Raw genomic sequence first — 18,495 nt, forward strand, 5'->3', positions numbered from 1 at the left:
TGATTAATCGCATAATCGGTCAAATAGATCCGTGTCGGATTTATTTGTTTTGTACATGTCTTCCGATGTGCAAGGGGCACCAAATCCCAGCATAGGGTTTAGATTTAAGGTTTAGGAACTAATTATATGTTGTTGATGTGTGTTTGCAATTTTCGTATTAGATATCAACATGACTATAATTAAATATATTAATTATAATAAATAATTTTTCATTCAATATTTGTGATGCATAGTAATTTGATACTCCCTCTATCCCATACTACTTGTCACATTTCTTTTCTGCACTCATTTTGGGAAAATGATAGTTAAAGTTGAGAGAGAATAAATTGAGTGGGAGAACAATGTATCTTCTCTACATTTTCTCCAACTTAATTTATTATCCTCCCACTTTGAAACGAGTGCAGAAAATAAATGTGTCGAATTTCCTAGGAACGGAGGTGGTATTACTTTAGAAGAAAATACAATGTGACATGTATCGCACAAGGCAATGATACTACTAGAATTTAGAATCAATAAACCAAACTACAATATTCTACTTTATACTATATACTTCTAAATAATAAATAAAGTTTATAGACTAATAAAATGGTAAAAACAAATAATGTGATGTACAAAATAAAATTGGACGTACAAATATTCCAAAGAATAGATGAAAGAAAAAGTGTTGTAAAAAATGTAGCTAACATAATTACGAATTTAATGCATAAAACTCCTATCAAATGTTTGTTATGTCAACAAATTATTGGAAATTCCATTTTATTTCAACTATCATTACAGGTTAGTACTCCCTATGTCTCATTAAAGAAGATTCATTCTCCTTTTTAATTTGTCTTAATTAAGATGACTTATTATTAAAAATTAGAACATCTTTCTCTCTACTTCATTCTCTCTTTCTTATTTTACTCTCTCCACTTCATACATAAAATAAAGTTTGCATAAATTCTCGTGCCGTCCAAGGAAGAGAACATCTTCCTTGGAACCGAAGAAGTACAATTTTATTTTGTAAGCTCAATATTAGACGGAAGAGCCTCAATTAATTTCTCACCAGAAAATCAATACTTATGGCAAATATGTACTAGTAATTGTATATTTCAAATTGTAAATTTTAATTCAGTTTACAAATTACAAGTAATACATACATACATATATGTATGTAAAGGGGAGCGTTAGGGTGCTACCACCTCTTAAAATAACACCATACCATCATTCTTAGTTAATTATTTGTACACGTGGACGAATAATAAGCTGCCATGTGGAAAAAAAAGGTAAAAACACGGCCATCAATATGCAACACTGTATATAGCAATTTTTCTCGGCCAGCAATATCCAACACGCTATACAACAATCTATAGATTGTTGTGTAACGTTTATATTATTGTTGTGTAGCGTTTATAATATTGTTGTGTAGCGTTTATAATATTGCTATATATGTGGTGTCACGGTGTCACTTTAAGAGGTGTTGCCATTTTAACACAAACCTGTATGTAAATTCAAATCTTTATTAGCATAAAATTAAGAGGGTTGTGAAAGATTTGGAGGATACTCCCTCCGTCCACGAATATGAGTCTCATTTTTCCATTTTAGTTCGTCCACGAATAGGAGTTCCGGTTCATAATTACCATAAATGGTAAAAAGGCTCCACATTCCACTGACTCATTCCACTCATATATCATTTAAAACTAATATGTACAAGTGAGACTCCTATTCCAATAACTTTCTTCTACCCACTTTTCTTAACATTTCTTAAAATCCATGCCGAAAAGATATGTGACTCTTATTCATGGACAGAGGGAGTATTAATTAGCTATCCTCGTTAGACTTGGCTTGACTGATCATGTATACCTCTTTTCACCTTCTTCAAAATCTCTTCTTTTCTGCCGCCTCTCCTTTTAAGAGTATCTCACCAAATTCAAAATCATTTTAATATAAATATCACACTAAATATTGATTTTACTCAAACCATTTACACTAAACTCAAACCCAAAGAATATCTCACCCACTTACTTTTTATTATTTTCAATCATACCAATATATTTATAAAAATTTACACACTAACCTCATAGCACTTTATCAATAACTTAAACTAAATTAATTAATAATTATATATGAAATCTATTATTTATTAATTAATAAATTATTTAGAAATAGTATTTATTTAACTAATGAATATGTACGTGGAGTTGTGATTAATGTTAAAATATTAAAGACCCAACTAGAGACCAAATTAGGGTCATTAGATCTAGGTTTATTACTTCATTCTGGTACGTATTACCTTGAAACTACAATATATTTTTACTTGCTTCTAGTAAATTTTGAAATGATTCAACACATGCTTCATTCGAATTCATTGAATTAATATTTTACTTTATTCACTTTAAAAATACAATATATTCCAGTGGGTTTATTGTTTCATTGAAAAACGTTATTATTTCATTGGACAAAGTTTTTACTTCATTCCAATAGGACTTCAAATGCTTCTGCACATATTTCATTCAAATAGTTTATTACATCATTCTATGTGCTCATTACACCATTCAATAAGACTATCATTCCATTTTGTTGCCAGCGTTGTGATGGCAGTGGTGATAGACATTACAGAGAAAGAACGGCACGCGACAGGAAAACCGCATGTACGTACTTGAATGAAGTAATAATTCTATTGAAATGAAGTAATATATATTCTGGAATGAAGTTAAATCCTCCTAATATATTATGACTTATTTGCTATGGGTTGAAGTAAAATAGGTTCGTTATGAAGGCGAAAATAATTTATACATCATCTCATCCATAAAAACTAGATCTAAAAACTCTAATTTAATATAGTTATCTGATTTTGTAATAAGGAATGAGTTTGCATATAACGAGACTCCATGTACGTGAGTATTAATTCAACTAATAAAACAATAGTCTTTATATTTACATATCTACATGAGGTATTATTAATTTAACTAATAAAATTGGATTATATATTTTTGGGAGCAAAACACCGTTAGTTTATTTAGTAAAAAAATACTCCATAGATAAACTTTTTCCATATATTGAATAATATTAATTAATAACTAATTAAATATCAATAAATTAGGTTATTGTTTCATATCTTCTTCTTTTCCACTAGCATTCTTAATTTCTTCATGTTTGGTTGACGGAAAAGTAAAGTTGCAAAGGAAAAAAATAATTTCTAGAAAAATGAATCCCGAGAATATGATTTCTAGTAACTTTACTTTACTGTGTTTGGAAAATATCAAGATTTTAAATTTATATTTAATTTAAATACCAAACTAAAAATATACTTATTATTTTTTATTTATAAAAAAGAATAATAATATAAAATTCTTAATAAATTATTAATTATAAATAATAATTATTATTATTATTATATTATTATATTTATTATTAGAATAGATAGTTTAAATATGGATTATCCATCATAATATACACTAATATAATTATAATTATAGTATGAAATATTATACTCATTTATTATAATAATAATAATAATAATTGGTATTATAATTATAATATTTACGGATATTATAAATGAATAGATTTAATAAATTAAAATTGCACTATGACTTTATTAATTTATTATACTGAAATTAAGTATGATTTATAATTTTAAATTAATTTTAAAATATTCTAATTAATAATATTAATAATAATAAAACTGTACTATATTGCATTAAATATGTAAGAATCCTAAAACTGAGAAAATGAATAACTAAGAAAAGCTAGGATTTAGAATCATGGAAAGTTGTATTAATTTTCCTTGTTCTCGAATTCTGATTACTTTCCTAGTTTAATTAAAAACCGAAACAAACACAAGAATTTAAAATTTAAGGAATCGGATTACTTTCCCAAACAGAATCCTGACAACATGACCATTAATAGAATTGGTTTTGTACTTATCAGAGATAAAATTTTCCATATATTGAATAATAGTATTAACTAATTAAATATTAATAGAATTAAATTAGGTTATTGTTCCACATCGTCGTCTTCTTCTTCACCACGACAACATATGCAATGCATGCTTTCTTCAAAAACCTATAATAGAATTGGTTTTGTTAAGTTTTATTGGAGATGGTCTAACCTCCTCAAAATCTCTCCCTTTCCGCATCTTTCCCCTTTTCGCTCAAAAAACGAATTTAGCAGGAACAAAAGTGGTTAAGAGAGAGCATTAAGAAGATGAAGGGTGGAAGTGAAAAAGGCGGAATCTTGGCGATGGGCTTTAATAGGAAGAGGGCTGAAGGAAGGGATGAGAGCGCTAGGCCGAAAAAGCTGCAGCTCAATCCTTTTAATACCACTGCTTATGTGCAGGTAAAGCCAAATCGATTCCATTTTTTGTTCTTTCTGTTTAATTGATTTTGCTAATGGACTTAATTTATGTTTTATCATCACTTTATTGGAGTGAAAGTTTCAATGATGATTAATTTGCATTTGCAGTTAAAGTTTAATGCTTGCTAAATTTGACTAGGATTTTGTTTGTTTTCTTGGAGCAGCTATGAATAGTGGAAAGACATACTGTAGTATATTTGGTTTCTGGTGTTCCATCATGGATACTTTGAAATATGAAAATTGATCGGGGAAACTGGGACAAATTGTAGGATATTTAGTTGTATATGTGCTAAGATTTTGTTGCTTTAAGGAATGCTTAAATACATGCATAAGAATCATTAATTAAGCTATAGTATAACTGTCATCCCACAATCCCAATGAGCACCGAGTTTGAGATGTTTCTTCTCTCAATCTATATAAGAGGTATCTTTGCAGCCGAAAAGAACAGGTAGCTATGAATGTGGGAGAGGATGGACATTACGGTATATGAACGAGTTTTCATGATTTTTTCCCAGTTTTTGGAAGGTTTATCTATGAAGTTCCTTTGTACAAACTAAAGGTCAACAAGAGAGCAAAATGTGTCTAACCCTGATGAGCTAGTCACGGAGAAGGACTATTTATTTTTCTCCTTTAATGCATTTTAACCTATATCATGAAAGTCCAGTTACATTATATTATACTTCAGCCATACGTTTTTACTTGTGTGTGTCACGGTGCACTTAGATTTAATAGTATGGTCTACTTTTTTTGATAAATAGAGTATTATGCTTTCATATCGATCAATTTGTCCATTTATCTTGCAGATCCTTGGAAACGGAATGGATACACAAGACACATCCCCAACAGTCCTGCTGTTTCTTCAACATAAAAGATTTATATTTAATGCTGGAGAAGTGAGCTTGTTTAAATTCTTGTATTGCGTAAAATAATTCCCATGTATCTTATACTTGTTTACAGGGATTTGAACGCTTCAGCACTGAGCATAAGATCGGATTCTCGCAGGTATCTTTTGAATAAACATTTACGTAGCTTCTTCTCTTTTTAGCAATTCTACAGATCCTTATGTGTCAGTCAAATTTCTCCAGATTAGTACTCCCTCCGTCCCGCTTTAGGAGTCCCGGTTGATCAATTTTGGGCGTCCCGCTTTAGGAGTCCCGGTTGAGATAAATTAATTAAAAATGCCTACAAAGTGTTAAAAGTGGGTCCCAACATCCACTAAAACTAATAAAAAAGTGTTAAAAGTGGGTCCCAACATCCACTATAACATTTATTTATTGGACACTCAATTAAAAGTGAGTCCCAACATCCACTACAATATCTATTTACTACACACTCAAACACTCTTTTCTTAAAACATGTGCCCGACTCAACCGGGACTCCTAAAGCGGGACGGAGGGAGTAACATATTTCTCTCACGTGTCTGCTCAGAAACAGCTGGTGGACTTCCAGGTAACTAGCTACTGTATTTCGTATTGTACAGATACATGTGATTCTACACCAACTACTTTCCGTGCTAGAACCATCGTGACAACGTTTACTCTTTCACTACAGGTTTCTTATTGACCCGGGTGGGCTTGGGAGTCATTGGAATGCCTGTAAGTATTATTTCTTGTGGAGTATTAAACTTAGTTAAATCGTGACTGTGGAGATTTAACTGTAATTGTTCTTTGCGCCAAAGGTCAAGTTGTGGGGCCCCTCCAACTTTGAATATTTGATTGATGCTATGCAATCGTTCATCCCCAAGGATGCCAATGTTAGTTCGCATAGCTTTGGGCCATCACCGAGTATGGTGGTGCAGAACTTGGATAATCCTTTTGTTCTGATCGACCACGAAGAGATCATAATATCCGCAGTACTCTTGAGACCGAATTATGAAGAACCAAGTTCTCCTGAGCCTATTAAAAATGTGACGAAGCCGGGTGATCTCTCTGTTATTTATATTTGTGACTTGCGAAAGCTTAATGGAGAATTTGACCCTGAAAGGGCCGCTGCTCTCGGATTAAGACCCGGCCCAAAATGCGACTCGCTGGTAGATGGGAATCCTGTAATGTCAGATAGTCAAGATATTATGGTAGATATTGCTTATATCTTGTATCTTTTTAGTTTTCTGCTTCCAATCTTCTGCATATTTCAGCCTCGTGCCCAATGTGGTTTGATATTCAGGTACACCTAAGTGACGTAATAATGGGTCCGTCTGTTCCTGGTCCTATTGTCCTTTTGGTCGACTGCCCAACATTGTTGCATTTCCGGGATCTGCTGACCGTGCAATGCCTCGCTCCGTATTATGTAGATTCAGCGCACGATGTAATAGAGGGATTCCAAGATTGTGAATTGCGTAATTCATCTGACTCCTCTGAGCGTCGCTCGGACAGATGATTATCGAACGTGGATGTCAAAATTCGGAGCAGCTGAGCATATAATGGCAGGACATCAAATGTTGGTTTCTCTAAATATTGAACCTTTCCTGACTTTCTGGATTTTTGTTGCTTTTTCGACTGCTTCTTCGTGTTTGATCTCTTGGAGCTGATGCATTCGTCTCTGCAGGAACAATATACAGGTGCCGATTTTGAAAGCTAGTACTAGGCTCGCAGCTCGTCTTAACTATTTGAGCCCTCAGTTTTTCCCGTCTTTGGGTTGCTGGACACCGCCGAACATGGATTTACCATCTGAGACTGAGGCATCACATGAGGTACGCATGACAATATTTTCAAATCATGCGATTGTTTCCTAATTAGACTATTCTCTGTTGTTTACTCGTTATCTCGGTTCTATTCAAACAGATTTCGGCTGAGAATCTTCTCAAGGTATGCGAAATCTCTACGACGACACCCTTTTTTTTATTGCGTTGGATAGATGGTTTTTGCCATATAAAGTGAAGCAATTATAGCTCATTTCTACTTGTTGATGATGGCTCTGTACCCTTGCTATATAAGTAGTTTAATCTGCTTCCCTACGAGAATATGGGGCTCGACAGATCAAGTATACCGAAACTAACATCTCACTCCGAGATCATTCAAGAGCTATTGTCAGAAATTCCGGAGGCTAGAGACGCCTCCGAGAATGTGACCCGTTTATTGTCGGATTGTGCGAGTGTGACCGAGGAACCATGGTTGCTCGAAGATGCTGTCCCTAGCTGTCTCGAAGATATAACCAGAGAAGACATGGAGATTGTTCTTCTTGGTACCGGTTCTTCGCAACCCTCAAAGTATCGAAACGTTAGTTCGATTTTCATCAATTTATTTTCCAAAGGAAGCATACTCTTAGATTGTGGTGATGGAAGCTTGGGACAGCTAAAGAGAAGGTTAACACTGCACCCCTTTTCTGCATTTGAGATTTTTTTATCCCGGATCGTCTTTCTCTTACCCCGTGTCATTGATATGTTGCAGATTCGGAGTCCAAGGTGCGGACGAAGCTATAAAAGGTTTGAAATGCATCTGGATTTCGAACTTCAACGCAGATCACCACACGGGCCTTGCAAGTATCCTTGCTCGACGACGTGATCTGTTGAAGGGATCACCACATGAGCCCGCCCTCGTCGTTGGCCCGTATCAGCTCAATTGGTTTCTGAGCGCCTACCAGAAGGTCGAGGATCTGGACATGCGGTTTCTCGACTGCTCTCATACAACTGAAGATGCATTGGAGGCTTTTGATTCGAACAAAGGGAACCCGAGCAAGGGCGTCGATTCATCTCTGTGCAAGATTCTCGGAGAACTTGGATTAGAAGCGCTGGTGAGCTTCTCCGTCAATCATTGTCCTGGAGCTCATGGCGTCGTGCTGCAGGCTGCGAGCAGGATCAACAGCGCCGGTAAAACCATTCCCGGCTGGAAAGTCGTCTACTCAGGCGTCACCAGACCCTGCCCGAAACTTGTTTGGGCTGCCCGCCACGCGACCGTGCTCATTCACGAGGCAAGTCATGACACTACTACTATTACTACAACATGGCAAATACTTACATACATCCGAGCACATTAGTCTCTAATTAGAAATTAGTAGTTAAGATGGATGTATGGTGCACATTATTCTCTAATTAGAAATTAGTGGACTCATTAGTCTCTAATAATTGTGTGAAGGCGAAAGTGTGTCTATTTCAGTATGCTCTCTGTGATCTCGGTTCACCATTTTGCAGGCGACCTGCGAAGACGGGATGATGTACGATGCGGTGGCTCGGAAACACAGCACGACGACAGAGGCAGTGGAATTGGGGAATTATGCGGGTGCGTATAGGATCATACTGACTCATTTCAACCAGAGATACCCGAAGATCCCGGAGTTCGATGAAGCAGGGCATATGCACAAAACGTGCGTCGCGTTCGACATGATGAGTGTCAACTTAGCGGATGTTCATGCACTGCCAAGAGTGCTGCCATATCTCAAAGTTCTGTTTAGAGGTGAAATGTAACATCCCAAAATTTCGAACCCTAATTTTAGAGCCGTAAAATTCTTATTGATGACGTGGGAGACGTGAATTAATTGATGAATGAATTTATTGCATGAGTTCTTATAACCAAGTTGTGTCTAGGGTTGAGGTTTGGGTTGAAAAGTCAAACTCGTTGAGTATATGACGTGGCTTGTGAATAATTGAATTAAAGGTGAAATTATGTGGTGAATTATTTGTTTAAGGATGAGTGAGATTTTTAGGATATTTCCATAAATAATATAACCACTTTTATTCTTTTTGAAATTTTCGAACCCCTTCATTTTATTGGAGAAAATCCTATTTTTCCGGATTTAATTTAATTCTTGGGATATTTATCCAAATTAAATCCAAAATCCAATTATTCTCTATTTCCTAATGAGAAAAATGGACACCCTAATTATTCTAGGTGATTTTAGAAAATCACCTATTTTTGGGAAGGAGGAATTATTTTATTTGTTTAAATTGATCCCTTATTGGTTTCCTTCCATACCTAAAATTAAATATTCTAGTAAATCTTACCATACCTCAAGGAGATCTTGCCATATCTTATTTTAGTTAATATTTAAAATCCATTCCTTATGAGAGAGCCAAATTACACGCCTATTTCCAATCTTAGGTGGGAGAATTATTATTTTATTTTGCTCCATGATATTTTATTCTACTCCGAAAAATATACCAAACAAAATCTTGGCTAAATAAAAGCCATAATTTCTGAAAATTCCAAGCCTTGAAACCCTAGTTCACGTTTTTTTTATTTCTTCTTCTCTACTCCACAATATTTGTTTTATTAAATTGTGGAGAATCAAATCTTCCCAAATATTCTATTTAATTACCTAAAGATTTTATTTAACCCTATAAATAAGAGCAAAACCTAACCCTAGCCCCCAAAGAAATCGCCCCCCACCCCCAAACCACACGCCACTCCCTCTATCTCTCAATTTTCTTCTATAATTCTTCATCTTTTGAGAAGAGTTAGAGTTTGAGCCTCAAGATTTTTTAAGAATCAAGTCTCTACTTTGTTTCTACCGTTCGTTTTGACAAGAAAAGGTACCTATATATTAATCTTTCTTCATCTAACCGATTAATCGGTATTCTTGAAACCCCATGCATCTAGATTGAGTGAAAGTGGGTTAAATGGTATATGGAAAATGTGTGTGCGCGTGTGTGTGTGTGTGTGACACGGGAACGACCCTCATGTGTGACATAAGTTGATGTTAGATCTAGGATTGTGGAGTGAATAAACATATATGATGAATATGTCTTGGTTTGAATGATAAACGTAAACTGGATCGGTGGGAAAAAGGGGAAGCGTTGAGACATGCATGATTTAAGAGTTGATGTTGAAACTGATTCGTGATATGTGCCTATGCGATTAAAAGGTGAAACCTCGGTTGCGAAGCCGGATAACGAAAGAGAGAAACGTACTTGAAACCTAAGCAGTCGAGGTGGGCTTTATTCTTAAACTCTTTTATGTTGTAAATTTGTGAATGTGGAGAGATAAGGGTGGTTTAAACTGTTATGCCATGCATGTGATTATTTGTGATGATGTTGTGCGCCTGATGCCCAGTTTGAGAGTTCGCTCCATTGGGCTATAGGGCTATGGATATGTATAAACGAATTCGGGTCTGAGTAGGGCCGCAAACACTACCAGGCTAGTGTACACGGTGGGATCGGGAGCCGTCCTTGCTAGTCGGCCGGTCTCGTGGGCGAAAAGTGTGGCCACACTTTCGTCGCACTATGGAAAGGTTGTGATTGATGGATTGTTGAGAAAGTTGGGAGTTGTTTGACTGACCATTCTAAGAAAACATTTTTGTGATACTCGATGATATATATTTTGATAATTGTAAAACTCGAGTTCACTATGGTAAGGGTGGCATAACTAATAAAATATTTTGGCAACAAGTTCACTGGGTATTTCAAAATACTCAGCACTGCATGTGTTTTCCTTATGTGCAGGTTGAACGGCGACGAGCGGTGGCGGGTGTTGAGCACTTTAATTAAATAAGATGGATGTTTTGAACTTCGAGTGTAGTTGTGTCTTCATACATAGCTTCACTTTCTCTTGGTTCCTTCCGCTGAATTTTTGAAACTTATTAGTATTATTTGGCTATTTTGAACTTGTTCCCTTTGGTTTAGAAGATTGAGACATGTTGTGGTTTTTTTGTTGAATTTATGTCGAACCCTTGATTCTTGATCATAGTTTATGGTATCTATTCTCCATTGATTTTCTAGGTTAAACCGTTGACTTATTGCTTTGATAGTTCGTTTAATACCTTGGTCAAATCTCTTTAAATGAAACCCTAGCCTATGTTTTATTTCCTTTAAGTCCGTTTTGGTAGCAGTCGCCGTACTTATTATACCCTAGAAATTCGGGCCGTTACAATGACTGTTTAGAGATACTGCACTTGTAGCTTACTTTTGATATTTTTTATATTTAATGAAGCCATTGGAATAGATTAGTTAGTTAGAGCGTATGGCTGAGGTTCAAGCCCTCCTTTTAGCGTCTTTGAATTACAATATTTTTTCAATTTTTATAAATATAATTTTTAAAATTATTTATGATTTAGCAACAACTTAATCATACACATAAAAGTTTAGGGTTTTATCCATAATATAATAATTGTGGTCGATTTTCAGTGATTTTGTGAAATTCCCGATATGCTTCATTTTTTCATTGTGTAATTTTACAACATTATTAACCGTGGCCCAGATTCAAGCACCAAGTCCCCTCCACGTCATCATTCCCTAATTTTCAGGCTCATGCCTCAACTTTTATAACCCTGCAGTCCCCATCCAGGCCCCAACTATAAAATTGCACTATTCACAACTTTTTGAAAGCTTTGAGCAATTAAAGCACTTGAAATTCATAATTCATTCGAAAATTTAAAATTATAAGCATAGAAATTTAAAATTTAAAAAACACATTAAAACATAAAAAATTTATTAGAAAAATTATTTTTAAAAAAATCAAATTTGCGGCTTGGGTCCGGCCTGAACCCCCTCCAACGCTAGACCGGACCGCGACGCGTCCCGTCCCATGTGCGTGTAACGCTGGGCCGGGCCGCAACCTGACCCGGCCTCAGGCCGGTGGCTCGTTCCCAAGCGCGGCCCAAACCCGTCCTGGACGCGGGCCGAGACCCAGGTGCGGTCCGGCCCACCTGCGTTAACTATGCTCTTATAGACCACGTGGGGGACTTGGACATGAATTTGTATATCTGTACAACTAGGATTACATGTAAAATTGAGTAATGATATAGGGCAAGTGTCCATTAAGTACATAACTAGAGAACAAATCACAACCACAAGATCAAGAAAATCAAGGGCTAGTATTAACACATGTGATTTTCGAATTTGAAGGAGAAATCAGTTCACTCTATCACAGATTTACTTCACTATAAGAAGGCGGGGGTATAATGGACATTTCGCAAATAAAATTAGGCTTAACATTTGAATTAATTTCTCATTTACGGAATTCATCTCCCGCCATCACTCCTCTTCCCGTCTTCTCTTCCTTTTCTCAAAATTTCGTCGTTGCAATTGCTCCAGTCTTCCCGTCGCTGCAATCGTCGTCGCCTCATTTCGTCGTTGTCAACATTTTGTTGCCTCCATCCGTCGTCGATCATATGGATTCAAATCAAAAAGATTTTTCAAAATGTAAGTTGTTCTACTAGTTTATTCAACTGATTTAGATTTCTCATTCCGATTTCAATCCATTTCTTCACTACAGTAACACTTTGATTAACAAGCCTTCACTGATATTTTTGAGTTTCAAAGCTTTTCGTTAAATTAAACGACTGTTGTTTCATTGATTCAATTTCTCATTTATTTTCCCCCTGGTTTTTCGGTCTGCGTCAATCGAACTATATCTTCTGATTCTTAAGTTGAATTATTTACCGAAAAATCGGATGATGAATCGTTGAATCTAGGGTTTATGATCCGAACTCTTCCGTTGAATTGAAGAATCCGAGCCATTTCTCATTTTTTAAATGATAAATAATATTATGGATTGCATTTTATAGCTCATGATCGGGATTTTAAGTTGCTTCGTCTTGTGGTAAACCTAGCATGCTTATAGTGCTTTGTTTTTCCATTTCAGTGAAGTAAAACGTGTTTAGAGTGAAGTATTATAGTGTTAGAGTGAATTGTTTGTCATCCATGCCTATTGTGCTCTGTTTTTCCATTTCAGTGAAGTAAAACTTGCTTAGAGTGAAGTATTCTGGTGTTAGAGTGAAGTGTTTGTCATCCACGCTTATTGTGCTCTGTTTTTTCATTGAAGTGGAGTATTCTAGTGTTATAGTGAAGTGTTTGTCATCCATGCTTATAGTGCTCTGTTTTTCCATATCAGTGAAGCAAAACTTGCTTAGAGTGAAGTATTCTAGTGTTAGAGTGAAATGTTGTCATCCATGCTTATAGTGCACTATTTTATTATTTCAGTGAAGTAAAATTTCCTTAGAGTGAAGTATTTCATGATTAGAGTGAATTGTTTGTGATTCATGCTTAAAGTGCTCTATTTGTTTCATTTCAGTGAAGTAAAACATGATTAAAGTGAAGTATTCTAGTTTTAGAGTTAAGTATTTGTGATCCATGCTTAAAGTTCTTTGTTTACAATGAATTGTTTTGGTTATATAATTCATTCTATTATTAATCCTTTTCATTTGAAGTAAACGTGCTTAGAGTGAAGTGTTTGTGATCCATGCTTATATTGCTCTGTTTTTTCATTTCTGTGAAGTAAAACGTGCTTAGAGTGAAGTATTCATTTATTAGAGTGAAGTGTTTGTGATCCATGCTTATATTGCTCAGTCTTTTCATTTCATTGAAGTAAAATGTGCTTAGAGTGAAGTATTCCATGGTTAGAGTGAAGTGTTTCTGATTCATGCTTATAGTGCACTACTTTATCATTTCAGTGAAGTAAAACGTGCTTAGAGTGAAGTGTTTGTGATCCATGCTTATATTGCACTATTTTATCATTTCAGTGAAATAAATGTGCTTAGAGTAAAGTATTTCATGGTTAGAGTGAAGTGTTTGTGATTCATGCTTATAGTGCATTATTTAATCATTTCAGTGAAGTAAAACGTGCTTAGAGTGAAGTATTCCATGCTTAGAGTAAAGAAGTGTTTGTGAACCGTGCTTATAGTGCACTATTTTATCTTTTCAGTGAAGTTAAATGTGCTTAGAGTGAAGTGTTTGTGATCCATGCTTATAGTGCACTATTTTTTTTCATTTCAGTGAAGTAAAACGTGCTTAGAGTGAAGTATTTCATGCTTAGAGTGTACTGTTTTGCCATTTGAGTGAAGTATATTATGCTTACAACGAATGAAGTATATTGCATTTATAGTAAAGTATATATTGTTTAAAGTAAATTGTTTTGGCTGTATATTTAATTTTATTATTAATCCTTTTTTAATTTGTGTAAATGATAGGACAATTTGTTAATCTTTCGAAAGCCGCTAAAGAAAGACGAAGAAAAAGATCGAGAGTAGCGAAGCAGAGGCTAAGTTGATGATTGAAACCTTGGCGTTTGAAGGCGAAGATGATACCATACTGATATAGTTCTTAACATGTTTCATTTAGTCCACTATAAACCATATTAGGTTCATTTAAATTCAATAGTCAATTCATAACTAACATTGATATTCTGTTTAAATTTTTTATCTCTTTAGTTCATAGTTATTTAGTTTCAGTTGATTTTTACTAGTAGCTATTTTGTTATAAATGAAATACTTGTTATTTATCGTACATAAAATATAGTTCACGAATGAACTTATATAAAACAGTGAACTAATTCGCACTTATAGTGAACCCAAAAGTAAGTTTGCAATGAAATAAGTATGTAAAACGAAAAAAAATAAGTTTCCAACGAAACAAAACTCATTTACAGTGAACTAAAACATTTAGAAAGTGAACGAAACACATGTATGCTCATGCTTACTTCACTATATGGTATATAAACTTCACTACATGGCATGCTTACTTCACTATATGGTATATAAAATTCAGTATATGACATGTTTATTTCACTGCATGGTATGCTTCACAATATGATTCCCTGTAAGCATTATATACATCACTATAAGCATAGTATAATTCCATGTAAAAGTAATATACTTCACTATAAACAAATACTAGTCACTATATGCACAATATACATCACTATATTCTCAATATATATCACTAGTACACTAAAAATATACTTGTTCACAGTATTCACAATATATATCACTATATGCTCAACATACATCACTGAAAGCATATACTAGTTCACTATATGCTTAATTACTTCATTAATGGAGTAAAATACAACCAAGTAATTAGAAAACTAAGTAATTAATAGAGTGCAACAACCAAGTTTTTTGGGAATAGAAACATATATCATGATATATGTGGGAAAGGTAAAATAATTTCGTAGCATATTAAAATTTTGCTTGCATTATTTATGGTTAAGGTTCCAATGTATTGGGAAGAAAATGTATGAATTATTAGCTGCAAATATTAAATTCTTGGAGTAATAGAATATAACAGCCTTTTACATAGCCGTTGTTTTATGGTTGCAAAACTGCTTGCAAATATTTATAGTTGAAGGAACCGAACCTTTTGGGAAGAAAAAGCTGTTTAATTTAGGAAATGGAAAGATTTAAATTCTATTTGTAATAGTATGTTTAAGAGCATCCCCAACGTGGATGGGAAGGGCCGCAAATCGCGAGTCCCGGCCCGGGGCATGCGTTACACGGAGGGGAGTCACGGCCTGGGAAGGTCCCTGGGCTGCACTTGCGTCCCTGGGCCGCTCCCGCTGTCCGCTTTCAGCTGCAGTGTCTAAAATGTAAACATGCATAATTCTACAGTCAGAACTGATCATTTATAGATAAAGGAAACACAATGGATTGAGGTTATTTTTATTGAAATATCATCCCCGTCCCAGTAAATCAATAGCACTTTCACATAATCAGCAATAGCAGTTCTACACTTCACACAAAGCATAGACTTATATTGCACCAAAGTAATAAAGTCTGCCTCCTGGAGTAGCCTAGGAAATTAGTTTTACTTGCTTCACAAGTCCCATGAAATGGTAGAAGAAAGATTGACACTAATAAGTAATCACCTATAAATTTGAGCTCTGATGGCTATATAACAAGCATAAAGCCAATGTTAGATATATATACACCAGACTAGAATTTCAATAAGGTCGTCAGGCTTAAAGTTTCAGTTAGTGTCCCACCCTGCAATGTTCTGAACATGCACCGGAAGAAAAATGGAGATGAATGATCCTTAAGATCATTACTGATAGTCTGATAATAATACTGGTAGAGCTATTTTTGTAATGGAATATCACAAAGCAATACTAACTCATAGAAATTCACTAACAGAATAATACATCCGACGTCATTAGTCCCCCCATAGATTTCCGCTGTTTGCACGAGTCTAAAAGTCTTATCTACTGATCTGAGTGCTAGAATAACATAGAAACAACAGCTAGTACATTATATAAAGACCTTAAAGTTTATTCTTGTTAATCTGTTAAAGAACTATACACAAATTAAAGATTAAGACACTTACCAGTGCCAATAAGCAGTTCTTTAATAAGGGACAAGCACGATTTGGCAAAGAATTCCCGATTGACGCAGGAGAATCATTAACAGGATCAATCAGTCTTTTGAAGTTTGATTCTGCTGGAATGTTCATATGATTCCTCAACATTTTTCTCATCCAGGTGACAAGAGCCAACATAATCCAGTTCAACTGTCAACTGATGAAGAAGGTACTTTCCTTTCTGAATTCCCTCAATTTCCGTTGACTCAAAAAGTTTAAAGAATGCAACAAGTGAATATTTGGGGAAGCGAAAGAGAATAGGCAAAAAACATAGGCCACGAAGCTTAGATAATTTCAGTAATATTGAACTATGTTCCTCCAAAATCTTGCGCTTGAAATCAGAAATGGCTTCTGCAACATCATAAATCTTCAGGACTCTCTGGTCAACAACATCAAAGACACTCTTTCCCTCGAAATAGGAGACAAAAAATGTAAAAACATCATGAAAAACGACGGAGCATATCCTTTGAATAACTTCTGAAGCAGCAGCTCGACATACATCAACCAGACCTAATATGCAGGCCTTGGCAGTCTCAAAAGCAATACCATCAATGTCTTCTCCCCACTAATCATGGTGATGCATTGGTTATGCATATTTATGAGGGCCTTCCCAGCAGCTTCAAGAGCAGCAGGGAAAAATGAAGCATAACGTGGTATGTACTCTGCTACAAGACGTTGTACACTAGCAAATCCTGCATCAAAGCAAAGTGATAAGTGTTTGCTTTACCAAATCATGGAACATAACACAATAGGACTGCTGTAGCAGACAGTATATTAGGGTAGTGCAGATCACTCAATATTTTACTAGGAACACAAAATATAACTTTGCCATGAATAAATAGACATTAAAAACGGTGTTTTATGAGAAACAGATTTTATAATATAATGGACACGATAAATCTTCATACGACAGTAAGACACAAATGCTTCCATCATTTTCTAACCATGGAAGATCAGTTAAACCATTCTCTCTATCTATAGCTCTATACAAATAATTATTGCTCATATCGGTCGTAAGTGGGGAGTGTTACACTTGTTGCTTGGTAAGCAGTTCAATCCAAGTGGCAAACAGTCACAATCTTTTGAATACATTCAAAATCGTGCAGCCTTTACTCATATACTATAATTTATTTAGAGCTCTACCAGCAACTTACAAGCTCTGCATTGGTGTTAGCCAAAGCATGTCAAACATCTAGGACTGCCAACAAGAGAGAGCACCTAATCAATACTAAAAACTAGTGCAAGAAAACATTCTAATAACACAAGATTAATCAACTAAATCAGCAGGAAAAACATGTAGAAACAGATGTTAAAACGAGCAAAACTGATTACAAATTGCAAAAAACTATGTCTCAAACATTATTCCAATTGGGAGCAAGTGCGAAATCATCCTTTGGGGAAACTATAGCCATAAACCCTAAAAGGTTCAGATTTTGACTCTAAATTGATGCTCCAAAATTAAAACGAATAGGACATCAAATACTCATTCACTTAGCTTCTATGACACAATTAAAACCTAAAATATTGATCTGGGAAGAAGACTCGACAGGAGGCATAAATGTTGAAATCCCTACCTCCAGCGGCAGTGATCAAAGAGTGATAAGCTTCTACCAATTCCGGGTCGATGCACAGCTTTATTTCACTCGAATACATTGCGAATTCCTTCCTGGTTCCACCGCCTCCGGACGATTTCATCATGAGACAAAGGCGGCAAGGTCAGTGGCCGTTGAGGCGGCTCTTGTTGTGGTCGTACAATCTTCTCTTTTTGAGCGGTTGCTCAGCCGCGGCCATGGCACATAGGTGATCAGGATTTATTTGGGGCAATTCTGTAGATTAGAGCGGCAAAAGAAGTGGTGAATTCCAAAGTGGAGGGGGGATTTCTCAAAACATTCAAGGAATTTTCAGTGGAGAGTGTCACAGATGAAGCACTTTGAGAGTCCATAAGATGGAGAAGCCTCCTTACAATCGGCTGCGGCTGCAATCTTCAATAGCTAAGCTCGCTTTTTGGTCTTTAGTATTTCTTGGAATGATGTTCGTATTCTTTTATAGATCACCGTCTTCATCAAACCCTGCCCCCTCAGATCGTAACTAGCTCATATGCAGGCCCTGATTTCGAGAAAAAGGGTTAGACAGTCTGCTAAACCTAGGACAAAACATGC

At 35.4% G+C, this 18,495-nt stretch overlaps 1 protein-coding gene across 1 annotated transcript; it reads left to right on the plus strand.

Annotated features, from left to right (window-relative positions):
- The first annotated feature begins 4,131 nt into the window (after nucleotides 1-4,131).
- On the plus strand, nucleotides 4,132-8,773 carry LOC125205898 (tRNAse Z TRZ4, mitochondrial-like). Its single transcript, XM_048105121.1, is given in 13 exon segments — nucleotides 4,132-4,317; nucleotides 5,139-5,228; nucleotides 5,293-5,339; nucleotides 5,732-5,784; nucleotides 5,887-5,930; nucleotides 6,014-6,406; nucleotides 6,499-6,639; nucleotides 6,641-6,771; nucleotides 6,880-7,024; nucleotides 7,116-7,139; nucleotides 7,272-7,636; nucleotides 7,722-8,241; nucleotides 8,462-8,773. Coding segments are annotated over 13 exon segments (2,358 nt in total). The 5' UTR covers nucleotides 4,132-4,185; the 3' UTR covers nucleotides 8,735-8,773.
- Nucleotides 8,774-18,495: the final 9,722 nt, after the last annotated feature.

This window comes from Salvia hispanica, chromosome 1 (genome assembly GCF_023119035.1).
Source record: "Salvia hispanica cultivar TCC Black 2014 chromosome 1, UniMelb_Shisp_WGS_1.0, whole genome shotgun sequence".
Taxonomy (NCBI): Eukaryota; Viridiplantae; Streptophyta; class Magnoliopsida; order Lamiales; family Lamiaceae; genus Salvia; species Salvia hispanica.